Source organism: Taeniopygia guttata, chromosome 5, assembly GCF_048771995.1.
Source record: "Taeniopygia guttata chromosome 5, bTaeGut7.mat, whole genome shotgun sequence".
Taxonomy (NCBI): domain Eukaryota; kingdom Metazoa; phylum Chordata; class Aves; order Passeriformes; family Estrildidae; genus Taeniopygia; species Taeniopygia guttata.
Window position 1 is genome coordinate 17,035,655 of NC_133030.1, and position 23,978 is coordinate 17,059,632.

The 23,978-nt window shown below is 40.9% G+C and overlaps 1 protein-coding gene across 5 annotated transcripts; it reads left to right on the forward strand.

Moving 5' to 3' along the window:
* Positions 1-34: 34 nt before the first annotated feature.
* Positions 35-23,519, forward strand: GTF2H1 (general transcription factor IIH subunit 1). Of its 5 annotated transcripts, XM_030273870.4 has the most exons (15): positions 35-175; positions 3,974-4,142; positions 5,905-6,097; positions 8,424-8,586; positions 10,233-10,326; positions 10,828-10,977; positions 11,844-11,923; positions 13,223-13,353; positions 14,392-14,479; positions 15,782-15,870; positions 16,761-16,878; positions 17,645-17,735; positions 19,126-19,241; positions 20,136-20,228; positions 20,799-23,519. In XM_030273870.4, exons 2-15 carry the CDS (start codon positions 3,989-3,991, stop codon positions 20,883-20,885), a joined length of 1,647 nt encoding a protein of 548 aa, XP_030129730.1. In that variant the 5' UTR covers positions 35-175; positions 3,974-3,988; the 3' UTR covers positions 20,886-23,519. The 5 variants fall into 5 exon arrangements, with proteins under 5 accessions (XP_030129730.1, XP_072785808.1, XP_072785812.1 ...); XM_072929707.1 differs by lacking the exons at positions 35-175; positions 20,136-20,228; XM_072929711.1 differs by lacking the exons at positions 35-175; positions 19,126-19,241; positions 20,136-20,228.
* Positions 23,520-23,978: the final 459 nt, after the last annotated feature.

The following is a 23,978-nucleotide window of genomic DNA, read 5'->3' on the forward strand; positions in this document are numbered from 1 at the left end:
GACGCGCGGCCTCGGGGCCGCTCCTCCATCACGTGGCTCGGGCCCCGCCCCCGGCGCCCCGCGGCCCGTTCCGGTCACGTGCCCGCCCCGCCCGCCCCATGGCCCCGGCGGCGGCCGCGGCCCGACCCCCGTAGCGCCGATCGCACTCGGAGCAGCGCCCGGCGCAGCCCGCACGGTAAGAGCCGCCGGCGCGGGGCGCGGGGGAACGGCGGCGCCGGGCAGGCCGCGGGGCCCGGTCCGCCTCACGGCCGCGCCGACCCGGCGTTCCGTCCCCGGGGGCGGCGGGACCGCGGCGCGGTGGTGCTGCGGCGGCCTTTGGCCTCCCGCGCTTCCTTCCTGCCGGGCGGACGTGTGACGGTGGCCGGGCCGGAGCTGCGGCGAGGGAAGGGATGAAAGGGGCGGCGGCACCGCCGATTTGCGCTCCCCGGGGCCGCGGGGGGTGGCGGGGAGACGGCAGAGCTGGGCCGGCGGCACCGCGACCGGGGGCACCGTGCTTGGCCCCGCTGCTTGGCCCGGTGCGGGCGGTAGACAAAGAGGTGCCGTGGCAGCGCCTTCCCTGGCTGCTGCCGGGCAGACCCCGGGTGTCCTCGGGCTCGTCTCGGGGCAGGGTGACATCCCTCCCGGAGCGTGAGGGACGCGCATCGGGGGATGGCCGGGCTGGCTGCTCAGGAGCGTGTCCCTCACGACGTGCCCGGGACGAGCGGCACTGCTGCCGCTTCTCCATCCTGCTGACAGATCCTTGCCACGCCGCGGGGCGCTGCTCTGCCCGCTCCCGGAGCTGGCAGCGTCCCTGTGCCGCTGCGGGTCAGACTGGGCCATTGGCACAATATTCCATGATTCTGCTGTTGCCTGCAGGGAGCGGAAGCCCAGCAGCAGAAAGGCCTGCATTGATCTGTCAGAGCTTGCCTGCCAGCCCATACCCACCCTGGCCAAGTCAGGATTACTAAAACGTGCAAACGTTTCCTTTATTTCTGCTCAGAACTTGACACAACCATATGGGAAGAGACTGAAGTGCTGGTAACAGAGAGTGTTCAGAACAGGTGTTGTAAAAAACAGAGATGAGAGGTACTGTGTCTTAAAATTGGTTAGGAAGATTCACTGCAATGGAGGAAGGATAGCTGTTGGAATTTGATGGTATTTCCAGAAGCTGTTTGCTCCCACAGAGCTGGGAGGGAAGGGCTTGTAGGTGGATAAGCACACAACATTTCTTTTGGTCAATGCCAACACTGAATCCTAATAAACCTTGCCCGTTGTAAACTGCAGCTGAAATTAACATCCCCAAGAAAGGCCTGATAACAAGATGTACCCCATTGTTAAGGCTTCTGGTTGATCCAAGTGCTTTTAGAACTGTTGACCAAGCTCTGCTGCTGGTGAATTTAAAATAAATTGTCTGACCTTGCTCTTCTGCAAGATACTTGAACCAGCTGCTGGAACACTTAATGCCGAAGAACACTAATGCTGTAGCAGGTTAAAATTATCACTTAAAGCCACAAAATAACAGCATTTCTGTGTGTATGTGGCAGCTCTTGCCCTGTACAGCAGCAGTGTCATCATCCATAGTATTGATTCCTGGGAACTTCAGATGTTAAATGTAGAGGTTATGAAATTTGGGCAGGCACAAGTACATCATTGATGGCTCTCACTCTGCTGCATAGTAAGCCTTACATGCTCAGAAAGAAAAAAAAGCTGAGCTCTGTGTGTGTGCTTTGCTTAGCAAGGATGTAGCCTTCCCTGTAGGAGACAGGGAATGAAATCCTCAAGCAAGATTCTTATTTTAGAATTTTTCCTGTACTTCTTGTAACATGAAGCCATTTTGTTTCTGTTAGTGACAGACGGTAACCTTCCTAAATCCCTATTATTAATAGGGCTTTTTTATTCTTTCTAATGTACTGTTCAAAAGACAGCTCGGGGCTTTCTCCATTTTGGGTAATGCTAACTGTGCTTGTGAGTTGTATCATCCCACTGCCACTGTAAATTACTGCAGGAAAAAGGAAGTACAGCAGTGACAGAAAGAAGAACAGCATGAGGCAGTGTGCTCACCCTCCCAGAAGGTGGAATGAGCCACTTGCGGGATAACTGTGCTCACACAGATTGCACACTGCAGGGTACTAGAAGGGCTCTAAAGGACAAGTTGGTAGCTGCCGATTCTTTGCTTCTGTAGTTGAAAGACTGGGTGTAGGTAGGTGAAACGGCATGGTAGAAAAGCAGAGCAGCTGGCATCAGAATGAGCCTGACTGTGGAAATGCTTTCCTTTTTCTTGCTGTTCTGTACAGGTTCAATTCCTTTGTGTTCTGTGGCTTTGCCTCCATTGCGTTGGATAATAATGACCTTAAAGTGCTATAAAGTAACAAAGGGAGAAAAACATCAAACCCCTACTCTTGCACATGGTGAGGTTTCCAGTCTCTGAGAGTCTGTGGTCAGCTGCCTTTTTCCAATAAGGATTAAGGTGCTGATGAGACTGCTGACCTGCAATAGGAAACTACATAAAATGGTTGTGTGAATAGCACTGAAAGGGAATAATGCTGCTGGGAGACTGTAATGGATTATGCTAGGGAACAGTCCTGAAATCATGCCATGCAGTTTTCTTTGAGAAAGAAGTATTACCAAGGATGCTCTGAATGTGGCACAGCATGTTCTAGTGACTGCTGCAGTGGTGCTGATGTGAGACCCCACATTCAGCTCAGCATGACTGAACTCCTTAGTAAAGCCTTGGATGGCTGGAATGGTGAAGGAGTGAAGTGTAAGTGCAGAGCCCTTTTGCCATTACATCTTTCCATCTAGTGTGTTACTTAACTCATTTGCATAGGAGCTTGTAAGACTTCTGTTGAAGGGAATACTCTGCTACTGTCCAAGTTGTCAGAATAAAATGTCTTACCTTGCTGCTGGTTGGCATTTTGTTATTTTTTGGGGTTTTTTTAAGAAAAAAAGAAGTATGAATTTAAATGCTTAGAACTACCATTTTGTGATACCTACTAGTAGTGTGATAACTGATGCAGGTTACGGTCTGAACTTCGGCATGCATCCCAGCAAAGATTACAGGCATTCTGAATCACATGCAACATCCACATTAGCATTGGAAAATATTATTTTGCATATCAGTAGTAAAGTTTATGATACACAAAATACAGCAACTGGACATACTAAACAGGTTCAGCAAACTTACCAAATAGGTACATTTTTGATAAGTGTACCAACAGTATGTTTGACAGTTTAGTCTTACTCACCATATCCTTTATCTTTTGAAAAATTTAAGGCTGTAGGGTGAACCTGGAGAGAGGAATGATACTGACTGCTGGGGAGAGCAATGCCACAAGTATTGAAAGTCTCGTTGGTTTGAGACTGCTGACAGAATTATCGTTGGGCTGTAGTATGTGTAGCATTAGTTCCTCAGACCTTGGAGGAGAGGGACTGGCCAGCTGCAGTCAAGTGTACAAAATGTTGTTCAAGCCTTGGGCAAAACCCACCACAGTAAGAACACCTGAGTCTTACTGGGCTACCTTATCTTCAGCACAATGAACTGAAAAGCCATGATTTTTCACATACCTTATATCCTTCACTTTTCTGAAATGACTTAGCATCTGCCATTTCTACTGAAAAAGGGAATTGCTGCCAGTGCCAGAGAAGATTTGGAATTTGTCATTGCTTAGCTTCAGTATTCTGAATTAGAAAAACCAGTAAAAGCACAGTAAAGCAGGAAAATTTAGTTATCAGTTTAAATGTAAGATTTGTGGATCTTTTAGTGGATCAAAAGCAGTATCAGCAATATAATTAGATTAATTTTTTAGGTAGGTGGGAGTATTTTGTTTAAATAAATTTGCTGATTGTACTGAAAGAGGGGAGAACGTTTATCTGAAATACTCACAAAATTATATAGGCATGAACTAGTGAATATGGGCTGTAATATTTTAATATAGATAGGACTAGTGAAAGAGTTACAGCACAGCTAATCAGCTTAACTCTGTGTTTTTAACAGCTCTTTGTAGCCACAATGGCAACATCATCTGAAGAAGTGTTGCTGATAGTGAAGAAGGTGCGGCAGAAGAAGCAGGATGGGGCCCTGTACCTGATGGCTGAACGCATTGCCTGGGCACCCGAGGGCAAGGACCGCTTCACCATCAGCCACATGTATGCAGACATCAAATGTGAGTGAGCACTTGCCTGCTGCACTCAGGACTGCTGCCATGGATGCCTAAATCACACAAAACTCACCTGCCATACAGTGCTACCTATAGCTGCCTCAGGAAGCTTGCAAGGGTCTGTAGCAGCAGAGATCGGGACTGTGGTGAAGTATCACCAGCTTAAGGATGCTACCACAGAACTTTTACAGTCTTCAGATGTTTAACTTATGCTGCATTTACTATTAACTTTGATAAACTTCTGCAATAAATCGAACAGAAAAATAACCTATGCCATGTGCTTGTAGAGGGGAGGGTGGGAGGAGGATCAAGGAAGCATATAGGATTTTCATCCTAACTCAGAAACTATCTGGCACGTCATCTGTTTAACTCAGTATCTAAAGCTGTTTCAGTTTTCATATAAAATGAACTCTGTTTCATTTTCATTCAACAGACCATAGCTTCAGAAGTGTCAGCTTGTGTAGTTTGGCCTAGCTGGTAACATTCTGAACAAGCATTTGCTGTTGCAACAGCAGAGTACTTGCAAGTCAAAACTAAACAGTAAATGTCTATAGTATGCTGCCTTTCTGGCTCCAGTTAGTACTCATATTTCATGTGATCTAATGCCAAAGAAGGAATAAAAAGTAAGTTGTATGTGTCACTTCGTAATTGTTTAGTGATTATTGCTGTTTAAAGTCACATACAAGCACTGCAGCATAATCAAGTGTGTGATGAATCAGAACTAGATGATATTTTCTTAAATATGAAAGTGATAAGAAGTTTAAAAGCCCCATTCACCTATAATAATCAACTTTGTGAAGGTTTGATTTGTCCATTAACTTACACTGAAGCACCTTGTATTTTAAATATGTACATGTATAGCCATTGAAGTATTTTTAATTTAAATGAAAGATGTGCTTTTTGTCATCTGAAACAAAAAAAAAGGAGAGATGTATTTGTAAATTTGAAATAGAGAAGGTGATGACATCTGGTTCCCACTTGCTTTAGAGAAAGGTCTGATATTAGAAGTTAGGTTAGTGCCATTTGCAGTGCTTCACTAAAGTCACTACAGCACAACAATCCATAAGCATACGTGTCCCAGTCTCTGCTCCCTCTGGTTATGAGGATGGAAGCAGGAATTAGATTTTTCTTATGAGTCATGAGAGTGTAGTAGTACCTTGGAGGCATTGGTGATTAACTTGGGGAGCACTAGTGGCTAACTGCACTTAGCTCACCACTGGAAACTGGGATTCAGGTGTGCTCCTACTCACCCTACCTCTGCTTTCCTACCACTGTCCTGCAGGAGTTGGGCCAGCTGGAAAAACAAAAGGGGATGCTTTTCAGTGGATCAGTTCTGTGGTTCTTGCTGCACAAATACTAGCAATCATACAAGAAATGCAGCAGGAATAAGTGGAAAGGGATAATGAGGTCACCTTTCAGCAGGAGCCTGCATTGCTTCCACGTTAAAGTGTCCAGGTGATGACAGCCTCATTTGCAGCAGTTTTCTAATGGATGCTGTGGGGAATGAAAGATGAATCAGGACTCCTGAGCAGGAACTGAAGGATATTAAGCAACAGGCTGCTATAGTCTGTGTCTTGTATTTTAGAGTGAAAAAGGTGCAGGGTTCAAACTAACTCAAGGGGAAGACTGACTGTTCCATTTTCACAGCTGCAATTCACATGCAGGATAATGGTATTTAATTGGATGATGAGAATAACTGCTTATAAGTAAATACTCCAGGGATGACAGTTCCTTGTATAAGCTTACTGTCTGTCTCTCTGCAATCTAGGCCAGAAAATCAGTCCAGAAGGCAAAGCTAAAATTCAGCTGCAGCTGGTATTGCATGCAGGGGACACAACCAACTTCCACTTCTCCAATGAAAGCACAGCAGTGAAGGAACGAGATGCGGTCAAGGATCTTCTTCAACAGCTCTTGCCCAAGTTCAAAAGGAAAGCTAATAAAGAACTTGAGGAGAAGAACAGGTAAAGGGATAACAACTTAAGAGCCTGCTGGGTTTTTTTTCTTTTGTTAGCTAGCTATCGTGTATTTCTGTTAACAGTTGTTATTTTATCATCATGAATGATACAGCATTTGTTTCCCTAGTAAAAACTCCCTGCTTTTAATTTCAGTGCAGTTCCTTGAGACTTGCATAACTGTCACATGTTGAGACTACACTTGTGTGCTTAGTGACACGTTCTTAAGGTGTAAAGGCAGCCAGTCTGGCTGCCACCCGGTCTTTCTTATCCATAGCTATGAGAGGAGAGCACCCAACTGACAGTCTGTCTCTTTAGTCTTCTTAACTATATATGTATCAGTTAGAAGAGCTACTTGAAAGACTTCTTTTTTCCTTTTCCATAAGTTTTGTGGAGCCTGGTGATTTTTTTTTCCTCCCCATAAAGCCCCATTTGCCCTTCAAATCTTTCCTGATGTTTTATAGACTACTAAATTGTTAGGTATTTTCTTGAGAGGCTGCAGTTTGTTATTTGGTATACAGGATGTTTATTCTAAGAAATGGTTTGAGAAGATGTTGAGGATGTAAGTCTTTTTCCCAAATGGGCTCTTGAGATACATTTCCATTCCTTTAAAATGTTTGTGTTAAACCAATCCCTGTGGCCGCAGAGCTCTCTTCTCTGCATCTCCCCTGACGAGTTTCACTTCATTCTAGTGTCTGCTGTGAATCCTGTGTCTACAGCTTCCATTTCCAAAGACTGTTCTAGATTTAAAGTAGTTAAGTTAAAGCTAGATTTTTCAAAACATGAGAGCGTTGCCTCATGGGACAGACTGGATCTTAACAAGGAGATTTCCCAGCAGAAGGGCAAGAGCTGGAGCTGTGACAGAGTCAAAATTAACTGGTTCCACTACTGCAGCAACCACTAGGGTCTGCAGCAGTGCAGCCTGCATTGGCACTGTTCCCATACTTGTTTCTTTATGCTGTGTCTTATTTCTGACAGTATTGGTGCTCAGAACACAGGCAGTCTTAGCTCTGAATCTTTGCCTCCTTAAATGGAGTTTTACAGCATCACACCATGAAGTATCAGGAGCTTTTCTAGTTACAGAAAAGCCAGAATCCCTGCACCTACTCAGCCATAGTTTGTTCTCTTGATTAAAAGTCCATATCTCGTGATGGGGCTTCATTAGCTTAATTGCAACAGTTAAGGCAGAAAAGATCCAGCCTGTTGTGGGAGGGTACAACATTCCTTCATCTGTTGATATGTGGGACTTGGGTATGTACCAAAATTCCAAGCTTTAATGAAATAACCAGAATAACAGGCTGCTTTCAGCTGCACTAATTTGTAAGAATTGCCACTAACCCACACTTGTGACAATAAGAAAAACTGGAGAAACCCTGGTGGTTAAAACATAATAATCCTGCCACAAAGCTTTCACTTCCACTTCATCCTACTTTGTCCTTAGAGCAGCTAAAGGCTTTCATTCTGTCCAGATTGCAGTTTATCCATGTTCATCCCTAGACCATGTATCCGTAAGACTCCTCATTGTTTGCAATTGATCAAGACCCTGAGGTACGTGCTAAAGACTGGTGAGGTTATTGGCAGATTGTGAACACACATGCACACTCCCCTGAAAATAGCCCAGTGGATACACAGCTGTACAAACAGCTGCTTAAACATGAGTGAAGATTCAGGTGCAAAGTCTTTGCATTTTGGGTAGTGATACCTGATATGTGGATGATAACTTCTGTAAACATTGCTCCCTGGAAGTAATGACACAGAATGTGTTTCACACTTGTGCTGTATCTGATGAAGGGATGAAGATCCTACTGTTACCACAGAAACATAAATGAACAACCATTGGGGTAATGTGTTTTAAGGGATCTTATACATATTTTGTGATCTATACTCTTGCACTAGAATAGAGGTCTGTAGCTACTGAATTTTAAGATCTTAAACCAAGAATTGGACAGCACTGAAATCTCCTTTTTTTCTCCCTCATCATACTTCTGTTATGGAACAGCAAGAATATTCATTGTGCTTTTACAGTTCAGGAGATTCCAGTCCTGGTATACAAAGACACAAAAGCACCACAGAATATTGTAGGACAAGACATGAATCCCACATTAATTTTTCTTAAGCATTACTGTTTTCTAACTTTCAGTGTTACCATCCATTTCTTAAGTCTTTTCAGACAAACAGTGCTATTGACATTGGTTGTTTACACAGTCTTGTTAAGAAATTTACATTTTGAAAGAAAAGTTTGTTTCTGTTCCTTTTGTGAACTCGTGTTAGTTGTGGAAATACTAGTAATTTATTCTGCAGTGTTTCAATTCTATTCAATACGTTCTTTTACCAGAATGCTGCAAGAAGATCCTGTTTTGTTTCAGCTCTATAAAGACCTTGTTGTGAGCCAAGTAATCAGTGCTGAAGAGTTCTGGGCCAACCGTTTAAGCCTGAATGCAGGGGATAATTCTGCAGCACCTAATAAGCAGGATGTGGGCATCTCTGCAGCATTCCTGGTATGTTGAACCTTTAACTTACAGGATTTTAGAGCAAACAAATTGGGTAAAATGAGAGTTCTGCTCATGCACTTTATTCTCATATACGTGAATGTTGTACTTTCCCAGTTCCTCAACATCTCTCTGCTATTCCAAGTGTAAAGGAGAAAAAAAAAAGTTTCCTGCTTATCTGCAGCCTCAAAATTTTATCAGTTTGAGATGCCCAATTTGAACTTTAAATTGCCAATATGCAGATGATGTTTGTACAGCTGCTCTGCCTTCTGTAAAACAGGAGTGATGTATATATATGGTCACTAGATTAAATTAAATTAAAGAGTATATTTGTGGCAGCATTGACATACATAAATAAACCTTTCCACGTAAGGGTTTTATTCCCTCCCCAGTTTTTTAAACCACTACATGCTTTCAGCTACCTGAAGAATAACTTGTCTATCTAGAAGCTCATTTTCTCTCTCTTTTTCTCTAACTTTCAGTTATTTTACCCATTTGTAGAGCCTGTGCTTCAGTAAATTCAATGCAATCTAAAAGTAATCTAGGTACAACATCAGATTGCTCACACAGAGACATGTTTCTGCTTCTGCTACAAAATTCACACATGGGACTCTTTAGATGGAATCCCACTTCCACCTTTGTAATGACTGTGCACACAGTGGATTTGGGAGGGAAAGATGAGGTAGGAATTGTTTTAATTTAGCTGCTGTACAACTGTTTGGGTTTCCCCCCAGCCCTTGGAAATACCTGAATCAGTTGCCAAACAGATTTGATTGTTCTGATTTTCTGTCTCCCATTATTCTTACACCTTAATGTTAAAAAAAAGAGGCCACAATGAAAAGTAAACCCAACAAACCTTCAAAACTGAAGTGTTCTTAAACCAAGTGGTTATGTTTGTGTTCTCTGCATTTGTGAAGAAGGTATCTTAGATATTTGTGTGTCCCAATTCAAGTTAAATCTGACTGGCTCTGCTCAGACTGTGTGTTAGCCTAGGAAGGAGATGGTACAAAAGTTAGACTTGAGGTACACAGGAAAAGGAGGAAAAGGCAGCAGCCTGTGCAATCATGTACTTTTCCTGTTTCTGAGAACTGGACGGAGCACTTGCCTCCTCCAGAGCTTCCTAAACGGATCACAAAGATCTAAGTTCAACGTTCTGAATAAGGATAATCCTCAAGCTTTAAATTCAGCGTTACTTATCAGTTATACCAAGATGTTTTTAGTTTATAAGGGAATAAGGTATAAGAGCCTTTTTTGTCACTTCATTATAACCACTGATCATTCACTAGCTGAATTGCTGCCTGAACAATAAAGCTTGAGGCATATACAGTATGCTTACTTATTTTTACTTTAACACAAGGATAAGCATAAATTAATTAAGCATACCTTGTTTTGACCAGGGGAGTGCTCTTTGCTTGCTAAATCCTGTAGTCTGCTTGTTAAATCATCCATTAAGTGGCAAGTATAGTAAAGCAATTAATGTTTCCTTTTTTATTCCTCGTTCTAAAATACCTATGTACAATCAAATGTGCAATGGATTACTGGAGGAAGAAGAGTATTTTACCTGCAGCAGACCTTGCTTGCAAGATGCCAGTTCTTTTCCTTCTCCAGTTAAGAGCATCCAGACACAACTGTTTTTCCCCTGTGTTTTTTCTCAGGCTGATGTACGGCCTCAGACAGATGGCTGCAACGGGCTGAGGTACAACTTGACTTCGGATATTATTGAATCCATATTTCGGACATACCCTGCAGGTAAGAGCACTGTTTTACAAACCAAACACATCCATTTAAGATTGGTCTTTTTACTGTCTTACTGTAGAAAGACAAAAATGTTCATCTGGTTAACTTGTGTTGACTTTTAGTTTTTTAAATTGTGAGTAAATTATTTCCATTATACTCTCCTACTCAATGTTCTAATTAATTGTTATTTTTCATGAAATCACCTTTGGGAGGAAAATAACCTGATTTCCATAATTTCCTCTCCACTGTAGTGAACACTGACACTGATTCATTTTGGCCCCTAGTGTGGGGGCAATTCAAGAGTGTTCAGGCCACTGTTACATGCACTTTTCAATGCTTTATAGGCATAAATGAGTGCCTGTTTAGTCATGCTTAACGACTGCAGTCCCTTCCATTTAACGGGAATGAACGGAGGCAGCCAGAAAGCAAGGAAGCCATCAAGGAAATGGTGATATAAAATACCATGTTAAGATTTGTGGAACAGTTTGTAATTGTTCTGTGTTTTATTCACAGTAAAAATGAAATATGCAGAGAATGTTCCACATAACATGACTGAGAGGGAATTCTGGACACGATTTTTTCAGTCTCATTATTTTCATCGGGACAGGCTCAATACAGGCTCAAAAGACCTCTTTGCAGAATGTGCCAAACTGGATGAAAAAGGTAAGCTGGTTGTCTCTGAAAGATACAGATGGTCATGGCAAGTTAGCTACAACTTTGCCATTCTGAGCATGTTTCATAGTGAAGGCATTTCTTGGAACAAATTAGCCTTTTGAAAGTGGCAGCGCTAGAAGTAAGCTTCACTATATATTCCATAGCATGCCATCCTGGTAGATTGATTGTGTGCCATCAGTTACTATGGAACAATTCTGTGTGCAATAGATTTTGTTTCATGGTATGTGCACAATTTACAACAGGTACAGCTTTTGTTATAGATGGAGTTTTAGTAAATGAGGTTGCTATTAGTCCAGATTTTCCAGAGGAGTTGTCGTTCTCTGTCTGTCTTTTTAATCTAAAATATTATCTGACTCAAGTTTTATATGAACTTTTGAGATAGGTTTGTGATGATACAGAAATGTGGAGAGTTGGGATCACCACCATTCCAAAAAATGTATTGAAAGCCTCTGTTAGAAATGCAAAACCCTTCACAAGTCAAAGCTATCACCAGATATAATCTGGCATACTACCCAGTCAGGGCGGCAGAACAGTGCCAAAATTAGAAGAAGCACAGTTTTGGCTTCCCAGTTCCCACTATTATAACTGCATCTCATTTTTTTAATCAGTGTTCAGTGATGTGTAGAAGTTGATGAAAACCGGGCTAATTAGAATGAAGATGTTTTGGAGTAACTTCCCACATTTATTATTTATTTTAAATGGAACTTTAAAAAGGGTTTAAAGTTTTAGTCCCAGTGTTATTTGGTCCTGTGCAGAACCTCTGTTGTCTTTTGAAGATTAACCTAATGATCCCATAGTTATGCTATTTGTTTAGATACAGTCTTTCATGAATTTTTAAAATTTGTTTCATACAGGGTTAAAAGCAATGGTGTCTCAAGGAGTAAAAAACCCTCTGATAGATTTAACAGCTTTGGAAGATAAAACATTAGATGAAGTAAGTACTTGGGGAAGCAAAACAGAAACAAAAAATCCAAAAGAAAACCATACCCTTTCCTTAGTTGCATTTAAGTGGATCTTTCTTTTAAAACCACAACAAATACTAATTCTAAAAACAAATCCCTTACTAGGCAGTGGCAGTTGTTGGTACTCAGCATTGCTGCTGTTGTGTGTGTGAAGGGAAATGGAGACTGTGCCCATGGACCTGTGTGGTCACATCTGCCTTGGTGTGCAGGGTGTAAATACAGGACTTCCCTTCTTTAAAGAATTACTCTTTCATTTGGCTTTTTAGTCTAAAGTGAACTCTTTGGTTTCTTCCTACATTTTAAAGTCTGTGACAATGTACAGAAGAGTAGCACAAACCAGTAAAAAGTGTTCGATTTGTTCTTACTTTGAACACTGCTATTTGATTTGCCCTAACTGAAGGACACTTTATAGAGTGTTCTTTGTTTAGCTTCAAATACCTTTTTTTGCTAAAATTATGACTCACTTGAACTATTACCTGCCTCCAAGAACAAGTAAAAACAATATCAGTGGTGTACCATAATGTGAAGTAACTTAGAGATGTGCTTTCCTGCAGTTGATGTAACTGAAACTGTTAAGTTGTAGTTAATAATGAAGCTGTATTTCAAAGTTTTTTAGTGGTGGCTTTTTAGATTTTCTTTTTTTTATTTTCTTTTTGTGGGAGTTGTCCAAAGCTAGCAGCCTGAAACTGGACCATGAGTTTAGGATAGGTGTCTTTGAAGTGCTCTGTAAACTGCCCAGATTTGCTTTTGAGGCTGATTAACAGCAAGCATGAAACTGCCCATGGGATAAAGTAGCACCTGGCAAGTGGGGAACTCTGCCAGCATTTTAAGGCTTGAAGTTTTTTGAATTTTCTGGTGGTATCATACCCTCCTGACAGGTATATTTTAGCCTGTAGGCTGCTGGTGTCCCACTAGGTGTTAAAAAGTAACAGTAAAACAATTGCTGTCAGTAAAACAGTTGCTGTCTTTTCCTTGCTGTCAATGCCTGTTTTGCACAGATGATCCTTAATTTTTTTAAGCTAGTTCTGTTTTTATTTATACCATGGTCTTATAAAATTACCTGTATAAGACTTGTTACCTTCTCTCTGACACCTCTGAATTGCGAAGTGCTAGCAGAATAAAATAGGAGATTTTTCAAAGTACATAAGGAGATGGTGGGGCAAAAGTAGGAAAATGATGATGCAGAGGAGGGGGCTTTCTGACTCAGAGGAAAACAGAATTGTCCTGCTGCTCTGGGGGGCAAGAGGAAATTAATGTTGTTTTCTTTGTAGGGCTATGGTGTTGCTTCTGTGGCCTCTACATCAAATGCCTCAAAGTCTGCTAGAGAAAGCAGCAATGCTGCCATCATAAAACGCTTTAATCATCATAGTGCCATGGTCCTTGCAGCTGGCCTCAGGAAACAGTAAGTTTTAATGTTGTGTGATAGATTTTTGGAATAAATTTTGAGGCATTTCCAAAACAAAAGCACATCTTCAGTTATTCATACAACCTTTTCTTTTAATTTTTTATGAATGAATTATTTTTCTTTAAAAATGAAAAAACCTTTAGGTTTCTTTTTACTTTATAGAAGTTTTTCAGAGCTGTTTGAAATGATGACTGTTATTTTTAACCAAGTTACGATATAAAGCAGATTAAAAAGAAAAGAATGTGTCTGCCTTAGATGTCTAGCCCTGGTGAAGGCAGCAGAAGTAGTGTTCTGTGTGCTGTGTGGAGGTGAGGTCGGGTGCAGGGAGTTCCTATTTCCTGCCTTCCAGGAGCAGGTCTGCAGTGTGGCATAGGTGGATCAGATGAAAGACTCCTCAGGTGCAGTACTGTACCTCTGACCAAAAACACCTGTCAGGTCATCTGCTCTGCAACTGCTTTAAGGACAACCAGCAAGGATTACTACTCTACCCAAATCCTACAGACCTTAACTGTGAGAGATCTTGGTTAATACTTCCTTTTGTTTCGTTGGGCTCCCTCACACTGTTCTTCTGTATTGCACAAATTGAGCCCTGCACATTAAGCAATCTCTTCTGGGCAAAGAGTGTTTCTGTTTCTCAGTTCAGAAAGGGACAACAGGATAGGTGTTCTGGAATAGTTGTACTGCAGGACTCCCAGAGCTCTGCTAATACCTGGTTGCATAACTGTGTATACAAAGTGTTTCTAATTTAGCCATGATTTTGCTGTGTCCCACATGCACTGTTGGCATGCTGCTATTTCTGAAGAGAGGGACCAGCACCTTCCCCTGCTGTTGAATTTCCCCTGTGACAAACAGGGTTAATATGAGAAGTTGGTTCCTTCTGTCTACACCAACTGCTAGAAATTAAGACATAAGGGGGAAAAAGTATGTGAAGGTGCATATGAAGTTTTTGAAACAGATGTATTTACTTTGTCTCTAGCTTGTATCTTAACTTTCCTGTGAGGTGAATTCTTCTTAATGCTGTTTCTCTATTTTAAGAGAAGCACAAAATGACCATTACAGTGAGACCAGCAGTACGGATGGAAACTCCAGGGATTCAGATTTCTTTCAGCCACCACTGAAAAAGGTATAAAGTTAGCTGATGTGATTCTAACTGAATGGAACTGGAAGCTCTGTCTCTCAAAAAATTGCTGAAAGTTCCTTACTTGGTTTATGACACATCTGAAGTAAAACTTTTTTAGCCTTGTTTAGAAGTATATAGAGTAACAACCCATAAGAAACCTTGTTACCTCTGTTAGTAAACACAAGTTACACATTGAAGTATTGTGCTGTTTATCTCTTCAGTAGTGCCCAATGAAAGTAAAAAATTCTAAGATACTTCAGACTGGACTCAGAAATCTGGTTCTTTCCATTTGCTGCAGTTTTATTTTTAGCCCCCTTCCTTCTGTTTCTTGTTCAAATGCCTGAAAACTTCTAGAGAACATTCATCAGAAAAGGATATTGGTGTTCAAGCACCAATATTAACCTGTCAAGTGCGTTGTTTGTAGAGGGGATGATGAAAATGTGACATGACATCCTTCATCTTAGAAACTGAAGTGAGGTTGAACTGAGTGTAGTGACACCTGGTGCAGTGAAATACAGGGCAACAGCCTAATCTAGACTAACCAGAGCAGCTCACAAAGTTGAACAGAGTACTGTAATTGCTGTAAAACAGGATTGAATACTCTTCCTGGAGCTGACAGCCTAAACAGAAAACGTCAGAGAGACTGAAAACTTGGTTGTATTGTAAGAAAACCTTGTAGAATACGTCTGTTGGTAAATGTTGGGGTAGTTTTTGACTTTCCTCAAAAGCTGCAAGTTTCACTGAGCAGAAAATTACATAGGAAGACTAGAAGAAATGTGATGAAAAGGGGAGTGAAAGTAGCAGGAGAATAGGAGATTTCAGAAATAGTTTTCTAGTTGTACAAAATCTGATATCACTGTGCTGTTACCTCTCACTGCTAATTCTCCACAGCTCTGCTGTCACCAGATAGCTTGGGGTAATTACTGTGGTTTTAGTCTTAGACTCCTATGCACCAGCTATTAAATCATTAGTGTTTCTGCTAATCTGGAGTTAGATGGACATAAATAGAGAGCATGAATGATTATCTATGTATAGTTTTTGGAAGACATTTTGGAAGTGGCAGAGACTGCCTAATTTTAGCAGAATCTGGAGAAAAAGCAATGGTGCCAAGACTTCCTAATGGCCCATCCTGAACAACACTGGGCATCACTTCCTCTGGAGGGTAGGCATGAGTCATTCCATACCTGGGTTTTCTTTAAGGTTTTAGTAACCCTTCAGCTCAAGCTTGATGCTCCAGAAGAAAGCATTGGATGTATGAACTTGTGCCTTTATTAGTAACATGTTTCATTATTTGGCTAATTTTAGGTAAAACTGCAGGAGGCCATTGAATATGAAGATTTATCAAAGAATAATAGCGTTAAAACTATTGCACTAAACTTAAAGAAGTCTGATAGGTAAGTTAAAATAATGCACAGCTATTTCAGCAGAGCCAGTTCATCAAGGGTGTAATCACAGTCCACACAGGACCAGCTGATTTAGTCCCTGCTGTGCCACACTCAGGTGTGTTACAGCCGAGTTTAGAAACCTAATATGAGCTTTTGCATAAACCAGTTTCCCTTTTGAATTTGTAGTTTTATTTCTCAGAGTGGTTGGGGAAAGAAAGGATATCTGGAGATCATCTAGTCCAACACCCCTGCCAAATTCCATCTTACTTTTCAGAGAGTTGAGTCTCTGTAAGCCAACCTGAATGACCTTGACGTGTAATCTGTGAAAGCCTGACAGACCTCTGTTCACAGGTCAGCGCATCATTGCAGCTTTCAGTGGAAAAATTGTTACATATGAAAATATACAGAATTCCAAGAAGAATCCCCTCCCAGGCAAAAAAGTGCAGTTGGGATAGTTTGGACTGCTCACTGGTCTAAGATTTTTCTAGTGGTAGTCCTTCTGTTTTCTAGACTTTCGAGTTTGAAAACCATAGAGGTAACATCAGAAAAGGAGCAATACTACCAGAAAAAGAAGAGTTCCACATGTGCACCTATCTTAGCTTAGTTTTAGTTGCAAATGATTCAAATTGTTCCATTCTAATGATAGTTCCAGAATTTGGTGGCAAGGGTAGCTTTTCTTTTGCAAAATGATCACAGATTCAGCAATAGAAACTGTTACTTGCTGCCATACCATCCCTAAGCCAGCCTCTTCCCATATGGCAACATATTGTACTTTGTCAGTAAATAAAGGACTGTTAACAGTTGCAAAGCATCTAAAATTAGAAACAGTAGAACTGTCCAGGAGTTGTTCTCTTGCTTTACTCTTACTAATAACAGTTTTCCCTTTTCTCACCTCACAGGTATTACCATGGTCCAACTCCAATTCAGTCACAGCAATATGCAACCAGTCAGGATATAATTAATTCATTTAATAGTATTAGACAAGAAATGGAAGCATATGTACCCAAACTAACTCAGGTACGGAAGTATATTTTAAAAGTGCCCCTCTTGATCTTAGCATCTTGCTTTCTATACAGTTTTGTGTTCCTGTCTACTGAAGTTTCAAATTTTCACGGTAAACTTAAATTATCTCCAATTTCTGTTAACTGAATTATTTTACAGGTTTAGGTGATACCTTTTGAGCTGTTGTGTTTAAAATCTACACTAGAGGAAACTGAGTCATTGCTGATGCTCATTTATATTCTTCTGTTCCTGCTTTCTTTTGAGAAAATGGTAAAGGTATAAGGTAATAAAGCAGGACAGTCATGCACGGGCCAGTGTATTCATCCCACCCTGAGAAGTAGAGGAGGTTACAGTGAGCAGGTTTACAATTGAATTGGTCTTTTGTTTCTAAATGCACTTAGGCTGTCAGTGTGCTGTGGGCTGCAAAAAAGTTCTGTGCTGGCACCTGGAGGGCAGCAGAGCCCTGTGGCGAATCTCCCCAGGCAGCATCTGAACTCTACCTGTTTCTAAATCTAGTTTGGCCCTAAGTAAAGCCACAATTCTGCTACACTTCTGCATAGTAACACTCTGTCTTTATTTCTGAGTAAGTGCACAGCCTGTTCAAGGTCTAGGCAGAGAAAAAGTTATAATTAATTGGAGCAGTTTCACAGCAAATGAGCTATAACACATCATTTTGAAAAAGAGCAGAACCTGAACTTCCATGTATGTGTTCAACTAATCTTATTTTTAAAATAATTTATTAGAAAAAGTGACCTGAAATATTTGTTCCCTTTCTCTCCAGGTTCTTTCAAGTGGTGATGCTGCCAGCACTATTGCAGTCCTGTCACCTGGAGGAGCACTTATGCAGGGTGGAACACAGCAAGCCATAAACCGTAAGGATTTGGGATGTCTAATGCTTTAATTGTGTCCTGGTGCATTGCACAGCACTAGCTGGCTTGCTGTTTCATCTCTTGTCTTAAATATGTTACAGTGATAAAGGAAAGTATGGAAATGTGTAGCTGGAGTGGTACTGGGTTACAGTAACAAAAGAAAAGCACCAGCCACACCGTGGGGGTGGTAATGGCTACACCATTGCTGAGGCAAGTGAACAAGAGAACATTTTACACAGCAAGTAACGAAGGAAACATCTGATAGATACCAAATTGTCTTATAGATGTGGGGTTTTACTTGTTCAGTATTTTTTTCCCCCTGGATTGTAGAATATAACATACTCTGTGAAGACTCTTAAGGAAGCAAAGCCTAGATAATCATCTGAAACTAAGTTTTTTGCAGCCTGCATTTAAGATTCACAGTTTACTGTGGAAAAAAAAAAGGCAACTTCCTTGTAGACTGCAAGGGCAAATCAGACAGTCTCTCCTTCTCACACCTCCATTCAACCACCCCTTTCCCTATTCTCACATTGCTGCCAGTTTGAGTTCCTGTCTCTTTAGTCTCACAGCACATGAGTCCCTGTTCTCAGGATTTATTACAGTTCTCCAGTTTGTCTTGTGTCACTTGGTCTGAAAAGAAGCAGAAAGTAACTCAGACAGCTGAAAAAGCAAGTATGAGTTCTTTATGGTACTGAAATAAAAGAAATCAGCAAGCAGTGGTGAGGCTTTCTTACCCATCCTGATTGACATATTGAGTGCTACACTTCACTTCTTTGAGCCTGACCACCACTTCTTTCTTTTAAGAGCCTCATCCTAAAATTTGATATTCACTGTTCACTTCACTGTGCTCATCCTCAGTGATTACTTGTACTTTTTATTTGGGGTTTTACAGGTGTGGCTCTTTCCTTGTTCTTGAACCCTGTCACCCTTTCTTCTTTAAGAATGCCTGGGACACAGTTTTTTTTCCTTGTCTGGATTTTTCATCTTCCACATGCTGTAACCATATTGCCAACATATGATAGAGGGAAAAACTTGAAGTACCCACGACAGAGTTCATAGCACTGTGCTGTTAGGACAACCCAGCAGCAGCACTGCCACACTGTTAGAACAATACAAAATACTGCTTCTAATCCTGGATTATGTTTGGTGTCCATTCTTTGCCTGGCATGGATCTTCCTAAGTAATACACCAGCTTCCAAGTGTAGAGCCATAAATAGCAGCTGACCTGATCTAACAGCTGCTCATAGTCTTGATCTAATTGCTGTGAGGCACCTCAGTGTTCTCTCCCAGCCTGTCATTCTGTGACTGTAGTGGAGGTGTACATCACTGAACTCCTTCCTTAGCCTTAGTTCTCGTTTGAGTGATGTGAAAAAAACCCTTTTTCCTGTTGCAGAGATGGTGCCAAATGACATTCAGTCTGAACTAAAACATTTGTATGTGGCAGTAGGAGAACTGCTACGACACTTCTGGTCCTGCTTCCCTGTTAACACACCATTCCTAGAAGAAAAGGTAAGGCAGAGCTTCCTCTTATGGCTCCTGGTTATGATGTGGTTTAGAATGACCATGGTTTAGAATGGCTGTCATTACTGAAGTATGGAGCTAATGCACATGCCTCAAATCAGTACAGCACTTACTTATCCTAAAACTAAAGGTCACAAAATAACATGAAACCTTATTTTTCTCAGGAGTTCTGCTGGTACTATTAATTAAAATCATACATGTTCCTTGCCTGCCTTTAGCTCCCTTTAGGAGCAGTAGCTGTTAGCCAGTTTCAAACAGAACGGGCAGTTCAGTTGCAGCTGCAGGGTTCTCATTCCAGTTTAAAACACAAAAACTAAAGCCTCCCTTCCCCAGCTGCAAGAAATAACTTCCACAGTGATAGTACAAGCAAGTTTCCCTTATTCTAGCCATTGCAAAAATCACTGTCATACCTTCAGAACACACGCTGCTTTTGAGAACTAAGTTGCCTTCAAGGACAGATGTTTGTCTATAGCCAGTAACTATTCTTCTGTTGCTTTTGACCTCACAGGAGTAGTAAAGATTAAAATTTGCATTCAGATATATTTGCATGTCTGCTGCAAAATGTGGCCTGAAAATCCAGTCTTCGATTGACACAAAAAAAAAACTTTTTGTGAATAACTTGTATCTATTTATGGTGTTTATTAGGGAGGTAATAATCAGAGTGGTACACTGCACTTTCAGTCATACTGCACTTACCTGAAAAATAAATACAGAGAAGTGTTAGAGACTGATATTTGAATAATTTTCCTTCCTCAAACTACACAGACTTGAAAAAGCCCCCAGAATTAGTTATGTTTTGTTGGAGAGCAATTTGTTAAAGGAAATGAAACTTCTGTCTTACTGTAATTCTTCAGTATTGTAATACTGGTTTCTGTCTCTCAGGTTGTGAAAATGAGGAGCAACTTGGAAAGATTTCAGGTTACAAAGCTCTGCCCATTCCAAGAAAAGATTCGGAGACAATATTTAAGCACAAATGTAAGGGGAAGTTACTATTTAATTATGTGGGTGCATATTAATAATTTAATTCTTAACTATGAGAGGATGATAGCTTTGTTACTTCTTATTCTAGGGCATTTTAATTTTTTTGTTGACTAGGAAATGTGCAGGGAAATTTGGTATACAGTTAAGCAATCATTGCTCCCTGTCCAATTTGCTGAGTGAGGCCAGCAACTGACAAGAACTGTAACCTGAAATTACAGGAGTGATAGAAAGAAAGGGGAAGTCACGTTTCATTTTTCACTTCCACCACAAAGCAGAACTTGAGCAACTTCAGAACTCTTCCCCCATGTCAGATTTGAAGTGGTCACAGACTAAATACCAGAACAGACAGCACAATGAGGTGTCACTTCCCCCTTACCTTTCAGCTCAGCAGCTCTCTGCACTGCTCCCTTTATGGATGTTGTGCAACAAAGCCTCAAGGTCCTCTCTCTGATTTTAGCAAGATTACTCGTATAGTGACTAAAACCAAGAATGCATCTGAAAGGAAGGGGAGGGGATCTGTTTTCCAGCAGCTGGGACAATGTTTTCTCCCTTTTCCTGTTTCAGTTGGTAAGTCATATAGAAGAGATGCTGCAGACAGCCTACAATAAGTTCCACACATGGCAGTCCCGGCGCATGCTGAAGAAGACGTGAGGGCACATCCTGTACAGGTCTGAGAGCAAAGCCTGCAATAGGGTAGGACTACAGCCTAGGTATGTGCAGATCTTAGAGTTGTTGCAGGAAGACCTGCAAGCTGTGGACTTCTGGAAATGATGCTAACTGAACTTGCACATTTTTGAAAAAGAACTGAAATTAAACTTGAAAACTGGGGAGAAAAACAAGGAAGAACCAAAACGGAAGAGCTGAGGCGCAAATATATTTAAAAGACACTGTTTACTGCAGTTACTCAGGAACTGCTTTTGGTTTGCATAAAAAGCTGCTTTCAGAAATAAAAAATTTAAAGAGGGTGTATTAATAAAATTTGTTTTTCTGTCTAATTTTTTTTAAGAAGTGTATGGCACAGGGTAGATCTCAAAAGTTTTTCTTCACTGGATTCTGACATTTTCTTGAATTCCGTTTGTATTTCCTGCAATAGTTTAACAATGATGTTTTAAAACATAGCTGAAACTGGTTTTGCTTCAAACATCTGGGAGAGTGTAGCTGTCAGAAGACAAGCTCCTGCCATATGTTTCCCCACCAATTGGAAGCAAGAGACATTGCACTGAAAGCTGTTCATGGTCTGGGGTCCCTTAAAGGTACACAGGAGCAAGCTTTTGCCTGAAGTCTTCAATTTTTATGCAAAAATTTTTCAGCCATCCGTTTTGCATGTTTCCTTTTGAGTGCAAGTGTGTGCTACTGCAATCTTTTTTTTTTTTTTTATGGTGGCATTTGTTCTGAGGAGAGAATGCATTTTTAAAATGAAGTTAAATAAAGTTTCTTACAAAAGAAGTCATTTATTTTCAATTCTTAGGCTTTTTTTATTTCTTCTCCTAAACCTGTTTTCCTTCACCCTTCCCTTTTGACTATTATACTGTTTTTGGCGAATTGATAATCATTGCAAAGAGAAAAATGTGTTATTTACACAGTGTCCATAGGTATTGGGAATCTGTGCCATACTTTGTTCTGAATAGAATCAGTTCACAGTTTCAGACCAACTTGTCTTGTATTAAATGTGACTTAAATGCAAAGTAACCCCTTTTTCTAGAATATATGCAGTTTAATGACAACCTTGTATTTTTTGTCACTTTGAGTGGACAACAGCCCAGTATGGGCTACTGAACTTTTTTTTACTTCAGATTAAATGTGACTGTTAAAGATGCATCTACTACAAAGACAAATCAGACTGACGATATGTATTCCAAGCAAGCACAGCAGTGTTCAGTACAGCAGAAGAAATTCCCCAAACCTGCATGATGGCTTAATACTACATTTTGGTATGATGCTAAAACATGGTAGTATGATGTTGGGTAGATAATTTTTGAAAATTCCTACAGCAAAAAAGATGTATTGGTGTAGCCAAGTGGGTGCTTGTTCTGTGCTGCTGCTCTGTTTATGCAAGAGGGGTTTTTTCTTTAACTGGTGCGTGGAAGTCAGCGGCTTCTTTTGACCCTTTTCTTTCAGATTTCTGTATTATGCTATAATATTTTGGTAAAAGCTGAGTTTCAGTTAAGCATCACTGCCTGCACCAAAGTCCTGTTCAGAGCTGTGTGCATATTGTTCAGCCTCGTTCCCTGTCTGCTGCTGCAGATCCATGCATGATCCCTGCTCTGCGCCATCCGTGTGGTTCTGCTACAAGAAATGACTGGGCTCAACCAGAGATGCCCACTGGTCTTGGCAGGGTGAAAATGTGACTGGGAATAAACAGATGTACTACAGCATTTGGGGGATGAGGTGCACATCTTGTCAAGAGTTACCTCTTGTGAGACCTAAACTTTCTCCAAACTTTAGGCTTAGGGTGTGGCTTTATGAAGCCAAATCCCCTTCTAAGTGCAGGCAGCTCCCAGAAAAAAGGTAGTTTTATTCTCCCCCGATCCAAAGCATTTGGCCTTGCATTCTGGGGCCAAATTCCAGCTGTTCCTTGAAAACTAGCACACCTTTCATCATATCAGAGGGCTAGGGTCAAGAAAACAGGTCAGATTTACATTCTAACTGTGCCTGAAGCTATGAACAACACATTTAAATATTAGACTGCACTGAGACTTCATTTAAATCCTAGGAGAGTTTTGAATATGGAACTAATTTACCTTTGAATGTAATTTAGTGTTCCTGGAAAGACTGGGCAAAATACTTAACATGGTGAAAAAGTGTCAGTGCATCACAAGAACATTTTGCAGCTCCAAGGACTGATATTTGTAACCGTTTTGGGGATGGTATTGCAATAGCTTTAAGTTATTATAATGGTATCAGGCTATCAAAATGTACCTTAATGACCAGAACTAGGGGGAGAAGGACTATGATACTAAATTGAACAGTTTTGCCTAGAGACTGTACAGGCAAGGCTGCTATGCACTTCATATTGCTTTTTCAGGTATTGTGGCAATAAGGCACAGGCCCCTCCTCAAGTAAAGGGAGGTAAACTAAATATTCTTTCTACATTGTGTTCCCCTTTTCTGTAGCATGGTCCAAAACACAGATTCATTCCTTAAATTTTGAAACTGAATCATCATGCATTATATTACTATTGGAATCTTTATACTGACTTGTATTTTTAATGAGAATTCATAAAACTTGTATCATTGGCATTGATCTAAGATTTGTAGAATAAACCCTACTGAATTCTGAAGTGAAGTCTTCTCTAATGCTTAGGCTGTGTTTTCTGATTGAATTAAATCCCTAACAGGCTCTGTTGAGGTCTAAATTGAGAGACCTGTGTGTAACTTGCTTATCTGTCCCTTGGTGCTGACAGGTCAGCAGCAAAAGGGTTACAATATAATTATTGTCAAATTGTTCTGTTTTCAGGACTTGAAAACTTCTACTGCTGCACAAGGGCTCTACACCATTACTAGTTCTACTGTCCCTCTGTTCCCTATCATACAAAAGCTACTTGAAGTCTCCAGAGATTAGTGCTCTGCTTGTTCATATATTGGTGCAGCAGCTGTTGGTTCAGGAGAGCTGCACGGGAGCTTTGTCAGTCACTCTAACCCAAGGTTTGCCAGTAATGGAGAAAGAATAATGCAGATACCAGCCCCTGCATTTCAGCAGATGAAGATTCTTCAATGCACCACAAAAAAGGCTAGGCTGATTCTC